The sequence below is a fragment of the Monodelphis domestica genome, chromosome 1 (genome assembly GCF_027887165.1).
Source record: "Monodelphis domestica isolate mMonDom1 chromosome 1, mMonDom1.pri, whole genome shotgun sequence".
In the NCBI taxonomy this organism is placed as follows: domain Eukaryota; kingdom Metazoa; phylum Chordata; class Mammalia; order Didelphimorphia; family Didelphidae; genus Monodelphis; species Monodelphis domestica.
The window spans coordinates 278211252-278232019 of NC_077227.1; the positions used below are offsets into that span (position 1 = coordinate 278211252).

General features: G+C 36.9%; 1 protein-coding gene across 4 annotated transcripts; it reads left to right on the forward strand.

Moving 5' to 3' along the window:
- The first annotated feature begins 1904 nt into the window (after positions 1-1904).
- On the forward strand, positions 1905-18505 carry CCDC196 (coiled-coil domain containing 196). 4 transcript variants are annotated; one of them, XR_008915004.1, is made up of 11 exons: positions 1906-2082; positions 2181-2339; positions 3775-3877; positions 4597-4647; positions 5646-5723; positions 6609-6668; positions 7656-7789; positions 15767-15831; positions 17429-17475; positions 17930-18000; positions 18298-18505. XR_008915004.1 is itself a non-coding variant. In XM_007473059.3 (10 exons), the coding sequence occupies exons 1-9, from the start codon at positions 2033-2035 to the stop codon at positions 17971-17973; spliced, it is 726 nt and encodes a 241-aa protein (XP_007473121.1). In that variant the 5' UTR covers positions 1905-2032; the 3' UTR covers positions 17974-18000; positions 18298-18505. The 4 variants fall into 4 exon arrangements, 2 of the variants coding, with proteins under 2 accessions (XP_007473121.1, XP_007473120.1); XR_008915003.1 differs by having other exon boundaries at positions 17426-17475; positions 18298-18323; XM_007473059.3 differs by lacking the exon at positions 15767-15831 and having other exon boundaries at positions 1905-2082.
- Positions 18506-20768: the final 2263 nt, after the last annotated feature.

The window sequence follows — 20768 nt, forward strand, 5'->3', positions numbered from 1 at the left end:
CTAAGACATTCTTTTGCGTGAAGCTTTTCCTGACCCCCCCCCCCAAGCTAGTGTCCTCCCCCAGTCCCTTATATTTAACTACTTGTATGCACTCATATGCATATTCATTAACTTTATACTTATGATGCCGATTTGTATATGTATTCCTCTCCTCCATTAGAATGCAAGCTTATCGTTGTATGGTGTGGTGTGCTGGTGAGGAGGGCTAATCATGTTCTTTCCCTCTCTCTCACTGCCATTCATCTTTGTTTGGGTTGGGTCACTGACTCTTAAGCTATTCCCATGTTCTAACCCTTGGGGATGGCTTTCCTATAGCTTCTCCTTCCGTGTTTCCTTCCCTTCCCTTAAGAAGGGGAGGGGCTAGTTTGTTAGTCAGAGTCGGGTTCCATTCCATTACTGGATAGTCAGCCTTCTAACAGACATTGTTTCCCAGGTCCTATTAAATAGTAACAAGTATATTTCCCTAGAAAAGATACAAAGTAAATGTTTCTTCTTCTAGTTGCTTAAGTGGGTTAGTATTCCCACTTCTATTTCTAGCCTGTAGCAGTTAGGAAGAATGACTCAGTTGAATAATGTATTTCTTTCTTGAGCCTTCAAGCATGGAGTGCACTCTTTAATTGCAAGCCTTAAGGGTGAATTAGTCCACACTCATTTTTTTTCAATTCTTTACCTTCAGTCTTAGAATCAATATAAGAATTGCTTCCAAGGAGAAGAAAAATAATGGCTAGGTAACTAGGGTTAAGTGACTTGCCTAAAAAAGTGTCTGAGAGAGGATCTGAACCCAGGAACTTCTATCCTTAGGTTTGGCTCTCTATCCACTAAGCTGCCTAGCTGTCTGCCCTTTAGGCAATCAACTTTTAGGTTGAAATACCCAGACAAAAATTGCAAATATGGAAAGACAAGACAATATAGATTTCTATCCCATTGCCTTATAATATCAGCTTCTTGAAAGGTGGGGGGCTCTATCACTTAAAAGTTCTATATGATACCAAGTGTATATGGTATTTAGTAATCATCCAACAATACTATCCAATCAACTTACTAAACAGAATCTGGTGGCATCAGTTAAAACAGCATAATATAGTCATTACTTGTCTTGGAGTTTGTTGGAAAATGTGGAAACAAGTTGAGCAAATTATCCACAGAGGAAGGGGGGGGGAGGGAAGGAAAGAAGGAAGGAAGGAAAAAAGAAAGGAAGGAAGGAAGGAAGGAAGGAAGGAAGGAAGGAAGGAAGGAAGGAAGGAAGGAAGGAAGGAAGGAAGGAAGGAAGGAAGGAAGGAAGGAAGGAAGGAAGGAAGGAAGGAAGGAAGGAAGGAAGGAAGGAGAGGGGTAGAGTGAAGGAAGAAAGATGGAGGGAGGGACAAAGGGAGGGAGGAGAAAGAGAGGAAAGGGGGAAGCAAGGGAGAAAGGAAGAGAGGAAAGGAAGAGAAAAGGGGAGTTAAGAAGGAGAGAGTGAGGGATGGACAGAGAGAAGGAGGGAAGGAAGAAGGGAGAGAAAGGGGAGAAAGGGAGGAACAGAGGAAGAAAAAGGAGACATAGTGGAAGAAAGGGAGGGAAGGAAGGGACATAAGGTAGGAAGGAGAGAGAGAGAGAGAGTTACTTTCAGCATCAATAAGAAAAGGAATTCCATAACTTACATTACAATTGGAGTAAAAATGTTTTATACTCTAAGGATTTGTAGAGAAAGGATAGACAAGGTAGATAGCTTTATACACACACACACACACACACACACACACACACACACACACGTGGTACTAGGATATCTCTTTAAGGAAAGGATAGATCAAATGTATGTGGGGCATCTCCAGGAAACAAGCTGCAAGTAATTCTAAAGCTCAACAAAACTGTTGGCATTGTTACCTTTGGTGCATTGTGACCTCAAACTATATAACTAACTGGTCTAGGGCAGCAAGGGACAAAGAGTAGCAACATTAAAGGTAAAATGACTTAATTAGTGGGGGAAAAGAAAAAGACTTTGAAGAGGCTGTTTTTGTTTCCAGGGTTGAATGGAACTACATACACTTTCAAGATGAACAGTACCACAAAGTCCGCCAGAAGTTTGCTACATTCTAAAGCAAGGTGAATGTTTGGTGGGAATTATTTTTAGGTAAAAGGTAGGGGAAGAGATTATCTCCACATTTTCCCAAGTAAAAGAATAACATTAATGGTATTTTCAGGAGACGTGCTAATATGCAGCAAGAAAATTACCTAAAAGAATTAAATGAGGATCTGAAACTAAGAAAAGAGGAGTTGGTGGCGATACTGAAACCCTTGGAAGAGAAGAATGGCACCTTACTTCAGAACTTAATGACAAATTTAGAGGAAAAACAAAAGAGGTAAACTGGGCAGTACTTTATTTTTAAAGAGGAAGTGGGGATAACAAAATTGTCGCACACAAAAATGTCCCAGGCATGCAGAAAAAAGCTTTGGAGCTTCTTCCAATCTAATCAGAAAGCTGCCAATAGTTTCAGTTTTTTGAGAGCTGTTATGAAAGTGGAGAAGGATTCCTGGGCACCTTGGCATAACTTTATGAAAAAGAAGTTGAGATGAGGGGGCATATTCCTGTCCTTATGATAGCCAGAGATAGTGTAAGAGATCTAAGCAGACATTCCCAGACTGAATACTATCGAAACAAAGAATGATGTAAAGTGGAAGGCAAGGGAAAGTTCTTTTGAGAAGTTTGTCCCTATCTTCTTCTTGCTGAGTTTTATCTGACTCTTTGTGACCCTGAATGGTCTTTTTCTTAGCAAAAATACAGGAGTGGTTTGCCATCATTTCCTTCTTCAGTGGATTAAGGCAGACAGAGGTTAAATGACTTGTCCAGGGTCACATAACTGCCCCTTTCAAGAACAGACATTTTCACTTTAAGACAAGCATAGTACACAAGAATACAGTTGTTCTGGCTATCATAAGGTTCTTTCTTTTAGATATCAGACAAGCTAGCAGTTTCATTTATCTTGCCTCCTAAGGAGAACTCTGAGAGAAATCATGGCATTGTGGACAGAGGACCAACAATGGGAAGTCAGAAAGAACTGGTTTCAAATCCAGTTTCTAACAGACTAGCTATGTGGTAAATGGTCCAATCTCAGTGCCTTCAGGTAACATTCTAAGGCAGGGGGTTAGATTTCAAGGGTTTCTAAAACTTACATAGGAAAATAATTATGATTTCAGTGTGATCAATTTCATTTTGAATCCTATGCATTTTATTCTATTCATTTGAAAACTTATTCTAAGAAAGAGTCCCAAGGCTTTTCCAGACTGTTAAAGGGCTCCATGACACAAACACAAAAGGTTTGGGACCGCGCCTCGGCTAGGGAAGGGGTGGGGGGATCGTTGGGGGGGGAGGAAAAGAAAATGATCTGTTTCCAATGAACAATGTATGAAAATGACCAAATAAAATAATGTTTAAAAAAAAAAAAAGGTTCAGGACCCTTGCTCTAGTGCTGCAAGTTACAAATTGCCTATCTGCATTTGTGGTGGGAATTTTCACAAGGTATTCCTCACACTGATAAGATTGCAGATCTAATCCAGAAAGAACAAGCAGATTAACGGGGATGAATAGTTGGTTACTTCCCGAGTGTGAATATATGAACCAAGGCAGGAATCTCATTAATTATGAAGAACTGATTATTTCCAGAGGTACTTCCAAAGCTCTTTTAATAGTCTAGCTTTGACACCACTTCTTTTGCAGGGGACCTTTCAGCCCCAAGTAGGTAAACGTTCTCTTCTGTGCAGAATGCCTTTACTTAATGCCTTCTCCTTACCTTCTAGTCTACAGATCATGAGGCAGATCATGGTAGCAAAAGGGGATGATTCCGATGATACCATTGTCCTGGAGATGATCCAAGAAGCAGAAGAGCTAAAACAGAACCTGGTAAGAGAGTCTGGGGTTGGAAAACAGAATCCTGGGCAGGGTTTGGAAGGTTCATGGCACCAGTTATGGAGGCTGACTTAACTCTGACAGTGTAGGGGCCTAGATGCTTGCCTTATAGTGTTGAGTCTCTATGATCATACACCCTTATAAAACTGTTCTGTGTACAGAAACCTGTGGTGACCCATGAAGAACAAATATAGAGGTAAGGGGCTCAAGTATTGTAAGACTACTTTGATTTTCTTTGTGATTTCCTCAATTAACTATCAGAGTTTAAAAGACACAAGGCATATTAGCACTTCACATCTCATCACAAGTAGAAATTTCCCTGGGGGAGGGGGAAAACTCATTATTAGAAGTGCTGAAGGCATTATATAGGATTTTATTTTTTTATTGTTATAAAGGAGATTTGTGATTTAGTGCTATAGAATTACTACTCTGCCTTTTCATTCATCAAATCAAAAGGAAAAGGAAGCTAAAAGGCATTTAAGTTGTTTTTTTCTCTTAAATCTAATTTCCAGTCTAGTAATTTAAATTTTTTTTCTTTAAGATTATCAAGCTCATCTCTTAATTTTTTTGAAATTTTTTATTCCTTTGCCTTCCTTTATTGCCATTGTCTCCAGGCTCCACTCTCCCTTTTCTACCCCTCTTTGTCCTGCTGTGCCCCTTCCCATTTCACTTCACCCCATGTGGAGTAGAACAAACACTGTATTTCTCTATAGGAAAGAAAAAATATGTTGCTTCGAAGAGAAATGGATTTGCTATGGAACAAGGTAAGAAAGCTAGAGTCTGAAATCATGGTAAATTGATAGATGTCATTCACTCTGATCACTATCATCATAGAGTCTACTTTCATTCCTGAGACATTTGGCACACAAAAAAGTTTAACCTATTAAGTTAAAGGCCTTGGGTTAATCCAAGGTTCAGTAATCAATAAATAAGCATTGGCATCTAGGTGGCACCAAGTATAGAGCATTGGACCTTGCAGTTAGGGAGAACTGAATTCAAAGCTAACCTCAGAAATTTACTACTTGTATGAGCCTAGGCAAGTTATTTAACTTCTGCCTATCTCCATTTCTTCAAATGTAAAATAGGGTTAATAATAGCACCTACATCACAGTTATTATCTCAAACTGGAGAATATTAGTAAAGTTCTTAATGGTGCCTGGGACATAATAGCTGCTTAATAAATGGCTTAATTCCTTCCTTATTAAGCTCCAACTCTGTGTCTGTGTCAAAAAAGAACTTTAATTTGTTCCTAGGAATGGAAGTTTTCATGGACTTTATGTATTAATTCTCTGGCCAGATATGATCTATATTTCTGTTCAGCTTTGACTTAAAAAGTCAATGATTATCACTCCATTTTTTTTCACACACAATTTGGATGCCACTGCGATCAGGTCAGAGACAGCACTAAACTCCATTAACTGTAAATAGAATTTAGTTTTTGAGGTCTTTTAGAAAAAATGCACTCAAGAGATATGAGAGGATATTTCCTCTGATAGGCCCCAGCTCCTCCAGAATTTTGGAAAGTTTTCTAAAGAAGAAGGTAATTCATATTCCCTAGCTTTTTTATATTCCACTTCCCCATTTCTTTCTAGAAAGAGAGAAGCAAAGATTGAAGAAACTTTTTCATTCTGGATTCTCCTTAAGTAAGAGAGATGCTGGATAAAAAGTGTCTTCTAGTAGAAAAAACTGAAACCATAAGTCCATCTTTCCATACCTCCAAATCATCAATGTAAAGTTGTTGTTGTTTTTTTAATTCCATTAGCAAGCAATTGAAGATGAGCATCGTTGTCAACAGAAAGAAATGCTACTCAAAAGCAAGGCAGAAATGAAAGCGTTAAAGGCAAGTATACTATGTGCTGCTTAGAATTCTCAAACCTTTTAATATAACATGCTAAAAGCATGAAATTAGGAGACAGGATCACCTTGAGAGGCAGAGAGATAATGTTTGTTTAGCTATCTTGCTGGGTACTAGATTTCTTGCTTCACCTATATCTATGTATAGGGAGTGGCAGTGCGATTGACTGCATCCCTTTTCTAGGTTCTCCATTCCCTTTAGTGTTGTTCTTTCATCCCAGGCTCCCTAATTCCCTTATTACCTAGGATGAACTGAAGGGAGACATCATATACAGAGAAAAAGAGAAGGAGGCAAAAAAAAGTGAGACCTTTCTTAGTATTTGTGACTTGGTGGTTAGAAAGTAACTCCAGAGGGTACCTGACTGCTTCAGTAAGACAAAACTGAACACAGCAATTAAAGTAAAGTGAGCTCCCAAATGGATCTGAGTTTTTCCCAGGAGACTCGATTTTTTCTTGTACATATTATTTCATTGACCAGTAATTCTTCTGTAAGCTTCTGGAATGTCTGATCTAAGGTGAAGTGTTAGAGTCTGTCCCAATCATTGTGATTCCACAGTGTATCAGTGGACAGTGGTATATGGTTGTTACTGAAAATTTATTAGAAGTGCCTTTGATGCATCACACAATTAGAATTTTCCTATAATGTCTTGATTCAAGTAAAACAAATTTAATTCATTTGGGTTTTGCCATGTGAAATTATTCTACTGCATTATTATAATAAATTTACCAAAAAACCCATTCGTAGACAGCTAAAGAGCCACTAGTCTATCCTTACTGGCCATTGTACTGTGGGAGTTTCATAGATTATGGAGAAGACTGAGCTTTAATCTTTTTTGGTGATTTTTCACCAAGAGACTCTTGCTTTCACTAGGAGAAGCTCCAGAGGCAAAAGGATATGATCACTTTTCAACGGGAACCTGACAAACTTCAGGTATCAACTCTCCTGACTATGGGTATGGGGTACAAATTTAAAGTTATCAAAGCATCTTTATATTATTGGCTGATGAACCTTATATTCACTAAAAACACAATTATTTTTTACCAGTAGCAACAGATTTTCTTCATCACTGAATTTTATTTTAAAAAGTAGTTAAACTGTCCACTGCACAAAGTGGGAAAGTAACTTCCAAAGAGGATTCTAGAGTCTAAGAATGGCCCTATACAAAACTGTAAAGTAAGTAAATCTTGCCTTTAGAGCACTTTATTCTTTTGACATGCTTCTCAGGCTCCAAAGTCCTTGTCACAGTTACTTTCTGTCTATAGGAACTCTACCAAGTGTCTATATTGAGGTCTTTTCTTTATCCATTCTTATTTTCCTTCCAGGAGAAGACTGATGTGTAAAGAACACTAGCCTTGACAAAAAAGATATGGATTCAAATCCCTGCTCTGTCCCTATTTACTAAGGGCAAGACACTAACTCTCTGGACCTTAATCTATTCCTCATCTATAAATTGAGAGAGTTTGAGATTACCTCTTAAATCTCTTTAAACTCTAAATCTATTATGCTATAATCCTGTACTCCTATACACCCCTAAGCCTTAGCAGTACTTGGGTAACCTGGTGAGTGGTAATGGGTTCATCAATAAAATAGATTTTCATTAATATCCAGATAAAGGTATAGAGATAAGTATTTCTTTATGGGATATTAAACAATTTAATGATACAATGCTAAATTGAGAGTCAAAAGGGTTCTGTTTTTGGTTTCATGATGTAGTCATTGAATATTTGGACTAATTAAATTTTTTCTCTTGTTCATTTCTTTTGTCTAAGTTAGGAATGAATAATAGCCCATTCCCCTGGCACTGTGAAGCAATTAATTGTTGGCAATCCTTGAGTAGAAGGCAATGAGTAGTTAGGAACTGGGTTTAGAGAAGTCACTAGTAACTAAGTATTTCGCTAATTATTGTTTTTCCAAAAGGAACTTCATGGTAAAGTGATTGAGGAGAACATTGATACAATGATGAACCCTCAGGCAAATGACCTTTTACTACATGATCTGAGTGAGAATTTGGAGACATCTGAAGACTGCTCCAAATTTCATAGTACCTCAAGGTAGGTGGAGATTAGGGTAAGTGTATTTTTTAAACCATTATTTTCTGTCTTCATAACAGCTCTGACAGAAGGGCAAGGACTAGGCAAAATGAGCTTAAGTGACTTGCCCCGAGTCACAGAGCTAGGAAGTGTCTGAGGCCACATTTGAACCCAGTTCTTCTCCATTCCAAGCCTGGAGCTCTATCCTCTGTGCTACCTCACTGCCCTGTGTAAATGTATTTCGGAGGAAGGGATTGCTACTTTAGGGTTTTGTAGCACAGATTAGAAAATCCTAATATAGGAAAGAGAATCCTTGCCTCTAGGGTACAAAACGAAGGTAACAATAGTTGATATTTTATATAAGTTTTAAAGTTTGCAATGTAGTTTATGTATGTAATTTGATTTGATCCTCACCACAAACCTATGAAGTATAGGTCCTATTACTGTCTCTGTTTTACATATGAAGAAACTAAGGATCAAAGAAGGTAAGTGACTTTACCTAGGGTCACAGGGCAAGTATGTTTATTCCAAATCCAGGCAGGCCTTCCCAACTCCAAATCTAGCACTTTATCTTCTATACCATTGTGGTCTTCAGTTAGAAGGTCTAATAGGTAGGAGTTTGGATAGTCACCAGAGTTGTTGAATTCGGGAGAATCTTTAATCCACTATGCAATTCATTAGCAGATGTACAAGGGAAATCCATAGATAGGATAGTAATAAATGTGTTTTTTGCACTAGCCCTAGACATTCCTTATATGTAAGAGTTTACCATATCAGAGTTAAGGAATGGCTTTAGAAAGGAGAAAAAGTTCTTAAGCCTACAAATAGTTATGAGAGACTATTATAGAAGGTAACGAGAATTAAGAATTAAGCAATGCATATTGCCTTGTACTTCTGCTTGTACTTTCATCTTAGACTTAACATAGTACTTTAAACTTTCTCTCTCCCTCAATGCTCAGCAGTGTTCGCCATACATTGTAGTTATTTAACAAATCTTTATAAAAATGGAAATGGAAATCTCAAACTATTAATAGTATTAGTACAGCAAACTAAATTTCTTTATGATTTGTAAACTGATCACAAAAGAGCTAAAGGCAAGGTGCCATCAGAACCAAATGACTGGTATAACTGTTTATAGAGGAACCTAGATTAGAATTTTCCACAAAAATGCAAATATTAATAAGATATCCAGAGGCATTTCCAGGTTGTTTTTCTCTTTGTAGTTTGGTAGTTGCCAAAGTCCATAAACTGTTCTGAAGAAGTCCTGCTAAGGTTTATGTCTGTTAGCCAGACCTGAACTAATATGTAATGTTAAGGGAATAATATTGCCTTCGTTCATGGAAATATGATTGAGTATATGTGATCTGCTGGATAATGTGAATGGATATTTCCAGCACCTTTACTAAAATGGACATTCTACATGAATTTCCTCTTTGCTAGCTAGGAGGTGGACCAGGAGTATCAGCAATGGGTAATGAATTCGCAAGACAAATACACTGTTAGAATTCAGGGAGTTTTGGAGATGGAAGAAAGTTTAAAGATAATCCAGCTCCTTCCTCCTACCCCTCTTCCATTCCATACATGAGGAAAACTAAAGCCTAGAGAGGTGAAATGAACTATTCAAGGTCATACAAGCTGATTGCCAAAGCTAGGATAAGAACCCAGTTCTGATTCTTACTTTAGCATTCTTTCTCAATACCTGTGACTTGTTAGTAGTCACAACAATAACAATATTTAAAGAGATCTGCAAAGGACTTTATATTTGTCATGACAACACCTCTGGGAGGTAGGTACTATAGGTATTATTACCTTATTTTAGAGTAATAGCTGAGGTTCAAGAGTTTGTATCAAATTACCAGAAGTCACATAGAAAACAAATATTAGAGATTGGATTTGAACCCAAGTATTTCCTGACTCTAGGCCCTGTCCTCCACTCCACCAAACTGTCAAACTGAGGTTCTTGTTTGTGTTTTTGGAAGGATTTGGTGCTTTTCTCTTTATGCATGTTAGATGAATGAACGAATGCATGTAAAAATTGCCCTCTATGAATCATACTTTTTTCACTTATAACAAGTATGATCATAGGCACGTAGGGAAATAGCTATCTTTCATGCTACGGAAGCTAGTTTTCCTATCTAAAATGAGAAAACAATGAAATATTTGAAGTTGTTTTCTCCTGCATTGAAAGGCTGGAGACCCAGGTTGGATCCTGGTTCTGCCTCTGGGCCGTTTAACCTCCTATGCGTCGTTTTCCTTGTATAGAATGAAGGGTTAGACTACATGCTCTGGTAAAGTTTCTTCTTGTTCTGACATCTTGTGATTCTAAATCAGAAAAGCTCTTACATATACGCAATCCTTGGGTTTGCTTGAATAGGACTGAAGAATGAGCTAGGAGCAGACAACTTATTCAAGTCAACACACTAAATATTTACTAAACACCTACTCTTTGCAAAGCGCTGGGAAACAAAAAGTCCAAACCAAAGCAGTTTCTGTCCTCAAGGAGCATACCATAGATAAAGTACATACAAAGTAATAAGGGTAAAGAGCACTAACAACTGAAGGAATAGTGAAGGGTCTTATGAAGAAAGTAATGAGAGACAGCGGCAGAGTAAACAGAGTGAGTTTGACTAGAACTTAGGGAGTATGAAGAGGGCTAATATATGAGAGGGGCTAATAATAATATAATGAGCTGGGAAATCTAAGCCTGAGCCTAGACTATAAAGGGCTTTAAATGCCACCTTAAGGGGTTTGCAGTTTATCCTTCCGGCGACAGGGAGTTCACTTGCTTATTGAAGAGGACAGTAACAATCAAATCTATGCTTTGGCGAGATCACAATTTGGATTCCACGTTGAAGGATGGATGGAAGAGGGAAGAAACTGGAAGCATACTATAATAGTTCAGGCCAAGATTATAAAAGCCTGAAGCTAGGTGGCCTCCACCAAATGGTGGAAGGTCTGGATGAAAAAGATATTGTGCAGTAAAGCTGACAAGATTTGGCCCCTAATTAGATAATAGAGGTTGAGAAAAGTGGAGAAATTTAAGAATGACTTTGAACTTGAGAAGCTATAGAAAAAAGGAGTTAGAAAAAGGATGAGGTTTATAGAGAAAGATAATGATCTCTTTTGAAAGCACCTGAGGGGGAAGTTAGGTGGCTCAAGGGATTGAGAGCCAGGTCCAAAGAGACGGGAAGGTCCTGGGTTCAAATTTGGCATCAGACATGTCCTAGCTGTATGACCCTGGGCAAATCACCTAACCCCCATTGCCTAGCTTTTACCACTATTGATTCTAAGCCTGAAGGTAAAGGTTTTAAATAAAATAACCAGAGTTCTCAGCTATTCCAGATCTAGCCAAGCAAGGGACTCAAATCTATGAGTCAGATGTGCTTGAATAAAATATGGCCATAAGTTGACACCCCAAATTCTGAAATGGTGATTGTGGATGCTTCAGGAGAAGAAGAGTTGAGGTTAAGAGGCTCATTACACATGAAAAAGGATACTTTCCACTGTAATCTCTTTTCCAACCAAGACTGGAAAAGTTCATGGAAGGCCAGCCCTGTGAATGTTAAGTGTAGCAAAAGTTGTAGGAGACAATTCCTGTTTGCCAGAGAGATGACTGCTCCAGTGACACTGAATACCTGTGTAGGTAGACAGAAATTTTTGAGACCCACTGGAGAGAAAAATGAAAAAGTTTTAGACAGACAAACACAAATTATCTTAATGGAAAATGGGTGAACTTCCTGGAGTCAGACATTCTGTGAAGCTAGCTCCTAACATGTTCTTTGGCTTCTTGTACCTCCAACTCTAGAGGCTGCTAAGAATGAACTCTACAGAGTTTCTTGAAGAAGAAAAGGCAATTGGTCCTACAGATACTAACCCAAATTCTCCCATCTCATATCTTCTTCCCTGCTATGTTGTCAAAATGTTAAGTACTGATTGGTTGCAGTGTAGTAGTACTATGTGTCTGTGATTTGGTTGGCAAAACAAAGCTGTATTAATGGTGCCTTAAAAAGGAGATCAAACTCTGTTACTAAATCTATTAATTTTCACAGTATCCTTGCTTTGGGAGAAAGCAAGAATTATCACCTCCATTTCCACAGAAGGAAACATTCTGGTAGAATGGGAAGAATTAATTTCCCCAAGTCTGGTATAGCATCAGTCCTTACCTTTTTTGGGGTCAACTGCAAAACTCAGGATGGAAGATTGCTAAGTATTAGCTTTAGCTTGTCTCAATCCCTGTCTTCATATTATAAACACATGTTTTTCATCTTATTTTTTTTGTTCTGGCAGTTAGCACAATGCCTGGCATATAACGTACAAATGTATTTATGTATATAAATGTACATATGAAGTCTTTCCAACAGAAAGCATCTTTTTTCCTTAAAATTCTTCCCTCTGGAAATTTCTTCTATCCAGGTCACTACCATCCTCTTGGTTACATAGGCTGACAACCTTTATGTTGTCTTCAACTCTCAATCATTACACATAGATGAATCTGTAGCTATCTTGTCATTTTCTGTGTTCCTAACAAATCTCCTAAATGTTCCTTTCTGTCCACTCACGTTGCCACCAACCTAGTTTGGGCCCTCATCACCTCACCCCTGGACTATAATAATAGCCTTCTGATTGGTTTCCCTCTCCAAGTCTCTCCTCCCTCCAAATTCTATTAAAACCCCAAACAACAAAATAGTCACTTTTATATCATAATATTTCATTTTTATTTTTGTTGTTCCAGATCTCTACCTAATGCCCTAATTTATGACAGTGTTTAATCCACATACATTTGAAAAATAGTAGGATATATTGTATGCCATATTGTAATCTACAGAAGGCATGTGGGTTTATTTTATGGATTTCCAGCCCTGTTGTAATAACTTGGAGGATTTGGAACCATTGGTATTATATAGAGAAGTATACTAGGTTCTGGGAGACATGAGTTTATATTCTACAAACAGATAATTTACTGATCATTTTAGATTTTTCTTTAAAAAAGTATGCAAGATAGATACCTGGAAGGTGTAATATATAACTAAATAATGTAGAATACAAAATAACAGTGCATTATAAGTAAGCAAGAGAAGTACAAAGTTATATGTGACATGTAAAAGGGAAAAGTTAAGGGGGGAAATCAGATGAGATTTGAGTGTAAAACTGAGGTTAAATGGTTAATTTCTTAACTTGTTATTATTTCACATTGTAAAACCTTCCAGAAGTCCTTAGAAAATTAAATCTTTGATGTAAAACCCAGTAGAATTGCACATCGGCTATGGGGGGAGGGGAAGGGGAAGAACATGAAGCATGTAACCATGGAAAAATATTCTAAATTAATTAATTAAATTTTTTCAATGGAAAAAAAAGAAAATTAAATCTTTATTTCAAAATTAGTTTTGAAATCTAAGAAACAAAAAGCAGATAGGTTGCTCTCTCCTATATTGAGACAAGACAATTAATCTTGTTCTGATAACTCCAATTAAAAACAGCAGGTAAAAATTTTTTTTTCCAAGGATAAACCTGAATGGGGACAGTCTACCTACTTCTACTTTTCTGTTCCCTTAAACCTTAGCCCTTCCTCCTTCTACTTGCATTTCTCTTTGTTTTCTTTCTCTTCCTCCTCTTCTTTTCCTTTACCTCTTATCTATTTTCTTTTTTTTCTTCAAGCCATCCTCCCTTCCCCAAAAGAACCTGGTATGAGTATATGTATACACATACACAAATATACATACATATGCATTTCTCAATTACATTTTCATCTGTTTGCATCACACTGAGGGGAGCCTCCCCTTTGACACCTCTGGCAGATAGAGAGATCATCCCTAAATCAAGAATGTCTGCCTTCTAACACCTACTTGAACTATAATTCTGGGCAAGTCATTTAAATTCTTAGGGTTCTAAACAATCACACAAGACTATTAAGTTGCAGAAAAGTTGTCACCCTAAATTGGTAGAGGGCATTTCCTTACCCAGGTGATCCCTATATCAGTGAAATCACAGATCTACTTGCCCATGATACTTGGTTAGTTTTATTTTTCACTGACCATGTTAAATATATATGCATTTCATTTTCATCAACAAGATTAAAAAAAAAAACCCTTAACCATTTTAAGCCTTAAGAATATGACTCTGGATCACACACCTCACTTAAAAGAAACAGGAAAAGTATGCAGGTGGAGTAGCATCATATTGTTGTGAGGTGCTGGGTATGATATGTGCCCATAACCCATGCTACTGAGACAGAGCCCAAAGCTGGTGGTTTGTTTGAGCTAGGGAGTTCTGAGCCCTGTAATAAAGCTAAAACCTAAATAAGGATTCCTACTTAGTTTTACATTGTATGGTGAGCCCCAGAGAGCACCAGACTTAAGGTCAGGTCATAAAAAAAAAAATAGGTCAAAGCTACTTTATCAATGAGTGGTAGAATCAGGTCCATGAGTGGCTCTTGTACTTCATTTTTATGTGAGATAGATTGTTTTTAAAAAATGAGGAACCAAGAATCAGAGGGAAGAGGCACAGAGGAAAGCATTTGAGTAAAGATAACCAGAAATTGAAACAAGTAATTTTTTCATTGGAGTATACTACAGACCACATGAGAAAGAGGAAATAGACAAGGAAATTGGAAAGGGGACTGGTGCCAATAGCAGAACAAGAAGTAACTTCTTGACCTGAGTTAATATGAAAGTTTCGTTCTTCAGAAGGGAACCAGTAAGCAAGATTTTACTCTTTATCTCCTTGTCTCTAATAGAGAGGAATTGATTGTTTGTGAGGAAACGAGAATATTAAAAAGAAATGACCATTCCTCCATTCCCTTATATTGCTATAGTCTGAATTCCTTCTTCATATAAAAGACAATCGGATGGCCACTAATCTTTATTGATTAATGTTGACAGAAGTAGAGAATTGTGGAGAAGACTTGCCTTTGATCAGACAGCTATGGAGAAGAAAGCTGCTAATAAGTTCATGTATAACAAGTAATGGTCCTATTGTTCTGGGACAGGAGAGAGGAAAGACATGCATGCAGACTAAATTTTTAAGAGAACAGATTTTAAAGAGTTCATTGAAAGATAGTATTCCATGGAATAAAATTCAGTCAAGGGAAATTAGCCTGGTAGAAATAGGAAACACTAGAGAATGGAATTTGAAGATGTAAAGGAAAACAATTTCAGTGGGGGGGAAAATGGGAGTTGCCTGAAGTAATGTGAATTCAGGAGGAAATTTACCAGTCAACCAACTTGAATTTTAAAAGGATAAATAAACAAATGGAAACAAGGGTTGATAATGGATGATGAACATAAGATTGTGGCATGAACCTATAAAGCTAGTGTCACAAATGCTAAAACTAAGAATGAGCTGAGGTTGATGAGTAAAGGAAAAGAGAAGAGTTAGGATCTTTTGTTTGTCATTTAAAAGCTACATTGTGTGAAAGAGGTGACTCAAAGAAGTAAGACGATCACTGAGGGCTCATCCCCCTCCCTTCCTACCCCCTCAGCATCACAGAAGGCCAAAGTTTTCCCCAAATCTCTACTTGTGTCAGCTTTAATGACAAATTTCCTTTTACATAAAAAGTAGAGTAAAACAATAGCAAAGATAGAATAATGGTCAATAAGATGATGGGGGTGGGGGAAGAGAAAACCATTTATTTGAATAGGAATAAACTAGTGCTTGAGCTGCCAGCTGCAGAGATATAGCTTCTTCTCCCGAGTCCAGTACTCCAAAGGGGGGAAAAATAATCCATCAGTTTAACAGGGACATGAACTATTTTGAGCCAGGCCCAACTCAGGATGAGTTCAGTAGGCTTAGGGTCAGAACAAGTTGAGATACTGTTAGCATGGAAAGGATATTTAGGAAGGCCAGCATTGATTTGCCTCCACATTTGCCTAGTCAGAAGTCAAGAATCCTTGACTCTTCATGCACTGAACTTTTATACTTAGGTAACCAGAAAGTTGTCAATAATTCATGTTTTAGTCCCTGGGCCAATAAGATATCAAGGATGGTTTCATTGCCTTTTAGGTAAAAACTAGCCTAGCCTACATGACAAGGACTTAGTAGATGTTAGACCAGGCCTGCTTTAACAGGTAAGAGGAAAAATGAATGGTTTCTCCTGTCTTATTGACATGTTCATCAGTTCTAGACTGAAAGAGGTGGGAGTAGGGGAGTTAATGATGACCTTTGCTAATTTGGTAATGAACGATCAGCCCCACTTGACCCTATCCTCCTTCTTCCCCAACTGGTGGATTCCTAGACATTCAAGTTCAAAGACATCAACTGATGAACTCTGGGAAAGCATCTGCTTGAGTATTCCTGTTGCAGCAGAACTCGGAGCATAGGTGTGACAAACCCATGGGAGCTGACAAAATAATTCAGTACAGAGAGGAGGATGGGGGTGGGGAAAGCCTGGTACAAAGCCTTTATTTCCACAAATAATTACGCAAAGTGATATGTGGATGATGAGCTACCAAAGGAGACTGAGAAAAGGAACAGAAAGTTAGGAAGGGAATCAAAAGAAAGTAGTATCATGAAAACTCAGGGAGGGGAGATTATCAAGGAAAAGATAGGTAGACAACAGTGTCAAATGTGAGAAGAGATCAAGAAGGTTAGGTCTGAAAAGATAAGGTAATTGAGATCTATTGATAACTTTGGAGAGAGTAGTTTCAGTTCACTGATGAGGTCAGAAGCCAGATTGCAATGGGTTGAAAAATCAGGGACATATAATTGGAGACAATGAGTAGAGTTTCCTTATTTTTTAAAGCATAAAAAGTGCAAGTTATTTTTTCTAGAAGTTTAATATGGTATCTGCTTTAATAGTAGGTACTTAATGAATCATTGTTTCCTTGTTAATTTTGTGATTCTGTTACTCTGAGATATCTGCAAGTTTTATTAATTTATTGAATTAGAATTAAGAAATTCTAATTCTAATCTAAATTCTAATATAAAACATGATTCTGTAGGAATATATCTTCATATGATAAATAGTAGCAATGGAACTTAGTCCTTGGAATCAGGAATATCTGCTTGAGGCAAATTCAGACTCAGACACTTTAGTAGCTATATGATCCTAGGCAATTCATTTCATGTCTCTTAGCCTCAGTTTCCTCATCTGTAAATCGGTATTATAATAGTACCTATATCCCAGCGTTGTTTTGAGGACAAACTGAAATAATATTTGTAAAGCATTTTGCAAACCATAAAGTTTTATGCAAATGCTTAGTTGTGATGATAACTATGTTGTTGTTTAATCAGTTCAGTCATGATCCCATTTGGGATTTTCTTGACAAAGATAGTGGAGTGGTTGCCATTTCCTCCTTCAGCTCATTTTACAGGTGAGGAAACTGAGGCAAAAAAGGCTAAGGGTTCTGCAACTAGTTAGTGTCTGAGGCTGGATTTGAATTCAGTAGGATGAGTCTTTTTGATGCCACAGCCATTACACTGCACTACCTACCTGCTACTGCTGTTATTATACCTTTCAGTGCCCTGGGCAACAATTTTAAGACTGAGATGCAGGGCAGGCACTGGTCTGTGCTGGTAGATTGGTGGAAGGAGTTTCTTACCTGTTAGCTTCTGATTCCCATAAAATCACAGGATCAGTTAAAAAAAAATTTATAGAACATTGTAACTAAAAAGTAAATTGTTTTCTCCAAGGCAGCTCACTTTTTCCTCATGTTTCCTTAGTAGGTATTCCAGATCCTCCGGCAGTGGGCAGAAATCAATCTCTGAATGTGGTGAGGACTTTCATTTGCAATGTATTTTAATAAAAAATACTTTTAGGACCCATTTTGATAATGGTTTGGGGTTTTGAAACAGACTCAAATGGGGCAGCGCAGTAGCACAGTGGAAAGATCCCTAGGCCTAGAGATGGGAGGTGTCCTGGGTTCAAATTTAGTTTTAGATACTTCCTAACTGTGTAACTCTAGGCAAATCATTTAAACCCAACTGCCTAGCCCTGCTTCTCTTCTGCTTTTTAGAAATAATTCTTAGAAGGTAAGGGTTAAAAAATGGGCTTTAGTTCTTGAATTTATCTCAATCCCATATTTATCCTCCCCAAAGTCCTTCATTATTAGACAAACTGCTCAACATTTTGAAGGCTTTCTTTTTTGACACTATAAACATTTTTATATTATAAAGGAAGTATTCGGGTACTGTATGCAATTATGGCAAAATTTTTATGTGTTGCAGGGAGTTTAAGGAGCAGAGACCTTAGTAGAAGATCCAGATTCTAAGGAAAATCTGGATGATGATGTAAGCAGGTGAGGCTCTTTTTTGTATCTGTATCTGACTAAAGCTTTGCCAAGCACAGTTGACATTGTAGAAGATAAGGTGGTTTAAACTTTGTTTCCTTTCTGCCTTAGAACTAATAAGGGTTTTTTTTTTTTAAAGATTCCATTACTTCACCATATCCTAATCCCATATCTATCCTCCTTTCATAATTAGACAAACTACCCAACCTTGTGAAGACTTTCCTTTTTGACTCTGTAAACATTTTTATACTACAAAGGGACTGTCAGGGTACTGTATGTAATTATGGCAAAATTTTTGTCTTGCAGGGAGTTTAAGGAACGAAGATCTTAGTGGAAGACTCAGGAACTAAGGAAAGTTTGGTTAGGCTCTTTTCTCTGGATCTGCACCAGGCTGAAGCTTTGCCAAGTTCAGATGACATTCTGAAGATTAGGTGGTTTAAACTTTGCTTTGGACTTTAAAACAGGACCTGGCATTTTGTATTAATTAAAACATCCCTGCAATTTTCTCCTGCTATTATCTGCAGAAGGTCACGTTTTGTCAGTTTAAATAACCACTTCTGGGTTGCTGATAAATTTTCGTTTTGGCACAGTATACAAAATCATCAACATAATTCACAACTAAAATCCTTCACTAACTTGAAAACAGATAAGAAAAATACCATAAAAGAATGATTGCTTTGATAGGATGTGTAATTTTATATTTTAGTGATTTACCTTCAGTTAAAAATGAAGGTTAATTAACTTAATTTTAAAAAGTTATGCCAGAAACTGTACAGTCATTTTAGTGACCTTTAAATTTGAAATCAAAGTCAGTTTAGGTGTAAATGGCTTAAATTTTTTCACAAAATGTCCATTTCCCCCCTTAGTCTCCAAAAATACAAATTTAAAAAGTCAGGAAATCCAAGAATCATAGGGAAGAAGTATGGGGGAAAGAGCATGAAGTACTGAAGTATTTAAATAGTTCCTGGGAAACCTCCATATGTAGGTGACATTTTTGGGTATTAAATGCTCCTGAAATAAAAACTGGGTGTAGAAAAGAATGCAACAGAGCATTCTGGATTTCAGTTTGGAATTACACAACAAAAGTTATTAAACTGCCCCTATCAAATGACCCAGTAATCTCAACTACTGTACTTGTATTACAAGAAAGGAGGGGGGGAAAAAAACTAAAACAGGTATAATACCTATCAAAATATCCATGACGGCATTTCTTTTTGTGGCAGCAATGAACTGGAAACAAAATAGGTGTCCATTGGAAATGACTAAAAAAGTTATGATATATGAATATAACAAAGCATCATTAGACAATAAGAAATGAATGATATAGGGAATTCAGAAATACATTTAAAGATCTATATAAATTCATGCAAAGTGAAATAAGCAGGATCAAGAGAACAATAAATAAAATGACTACAACAATACAATGAAAAGATTTCTAAGAGGAAGTCTGACTAATAAAAACAATGAAGTTCCTAGAGAAGAGATAATGAAATAAACATCCTTCATGGTAGGGAATTTTGGTGTAGTGGAGACTTCTAGGATAGAATTTTGTTTACATGGGGAAAAAGTTTTGGTAACTTATGTTATTGCTTAATTGTTTTTTCTTGGCTAATGCAGGAAGGTTTAGTTTGGGGGTGGAGTGATTGAGAAATGACTGATATAGGCAGAAGATATCAATAAGACCAAAAGAACTAAGAAACAAATTTATTGAACTAGAATTCTACCAACTGGATCTTTGAACTTTTATGTTGGGGTAATTAAGTAGTAGTACCTGGATATAAACCCAGTTCCTCTCCAAATCCTTTCTCTATTCATACATGTACAGGATGACTCCTTTACAGGTATGCCATGACCTATTTATGTATGTTACAGGATGAAAATGAGCAAAAATCAGTGATAATTGTGAAAAAGTGCTATTTGATTATTCTAAAAATGAATATAGAATTATTATAAAAGGCTTAGACTCATACAAAACTTTTATGAACCATGTTTCCTTAGCTCTGTTAATCAAATAACGAATTCATAACTTCAGAGATAAAAATGGACCTTTGAGACTTGAGTTTGAACTCATCAAATCACTTTCTCATTTGAAACCTGGGTCTTTCTGACTCCACGTCTAATACTCTATCCACTACAGCATGTTGACTTGCTTGCTGGTTAGAGGTTTATAACTATCTCAGAAATCAAGGAAAAGTTTAGCCTGGCACTTAAACTTCTCTTGCCTTCCTTCAAATATCCTAATATTTTAACCTTTCTCATGACACAATTAAAATGTAACAATTTGTTATATTCTTTAATGTTAAACATTTCATTAAAAAATTTCCCCCAGATTACATGCTGATATAATTTTTAATTGTTTTCTGACATTTCAGGATCCAGGTTCTCTCCCTCTCACACACCCCTTTCCCTTCCCCAAGACAGCAGATATGATATTGATAATAGGTTGTTACATGTGTTACAATATATATTTCCATGTTTGTCATATTGGGAAAGGACATTGCCTAAACTAAAGAAAAATTCATGGAGGAAATGCAAATTAAAACAACTCCAAGGTGTAGGTGATCTGTATTTCTCTAATAGTGAATTGGAACATTTTTTTTAATATTACTAAAGATTGTTTTAATTTTGTCATCTGAAAATTGCTTGTTCATATCCTTTGACCATTTATCAATTGGAGAATGTCTTATATATTCCTATAAATTTGATTCAGATCTCTATATATTTGAGAAATGAGGCTGTTGTCAGACTTACTATCAAACTTTTTCAGTTTTTGTTTC

What these genes read in the sequence shown, in the direction of transcription:
- CCDC196 (XM_007473058.3), top strand. Translation starts at nt 2,033, where the DNA reads ATGAACAGTACCACAAAGTCCGCCAGAAGTTTGCTACATTCTAAAGCA. An exon ending in TTAGAGGAAAAACAAAAGAG is followed by an intron (nt 2,340 to 3,774) that starts GTAAACTGGGCA and finishes CTTACCTTCTAG; the next exon opens with TCTACAGATCATGAGGCAGA. An exon ending in AAATTTCATAGTACCTCAAG is followed by an intron (nt 7,790 to 17,425) that starts GTAGGTGGAGAT and finishes ATGTTTCCTTAG; the next exon opens with TAGGTATTCCAGATCCTCCG.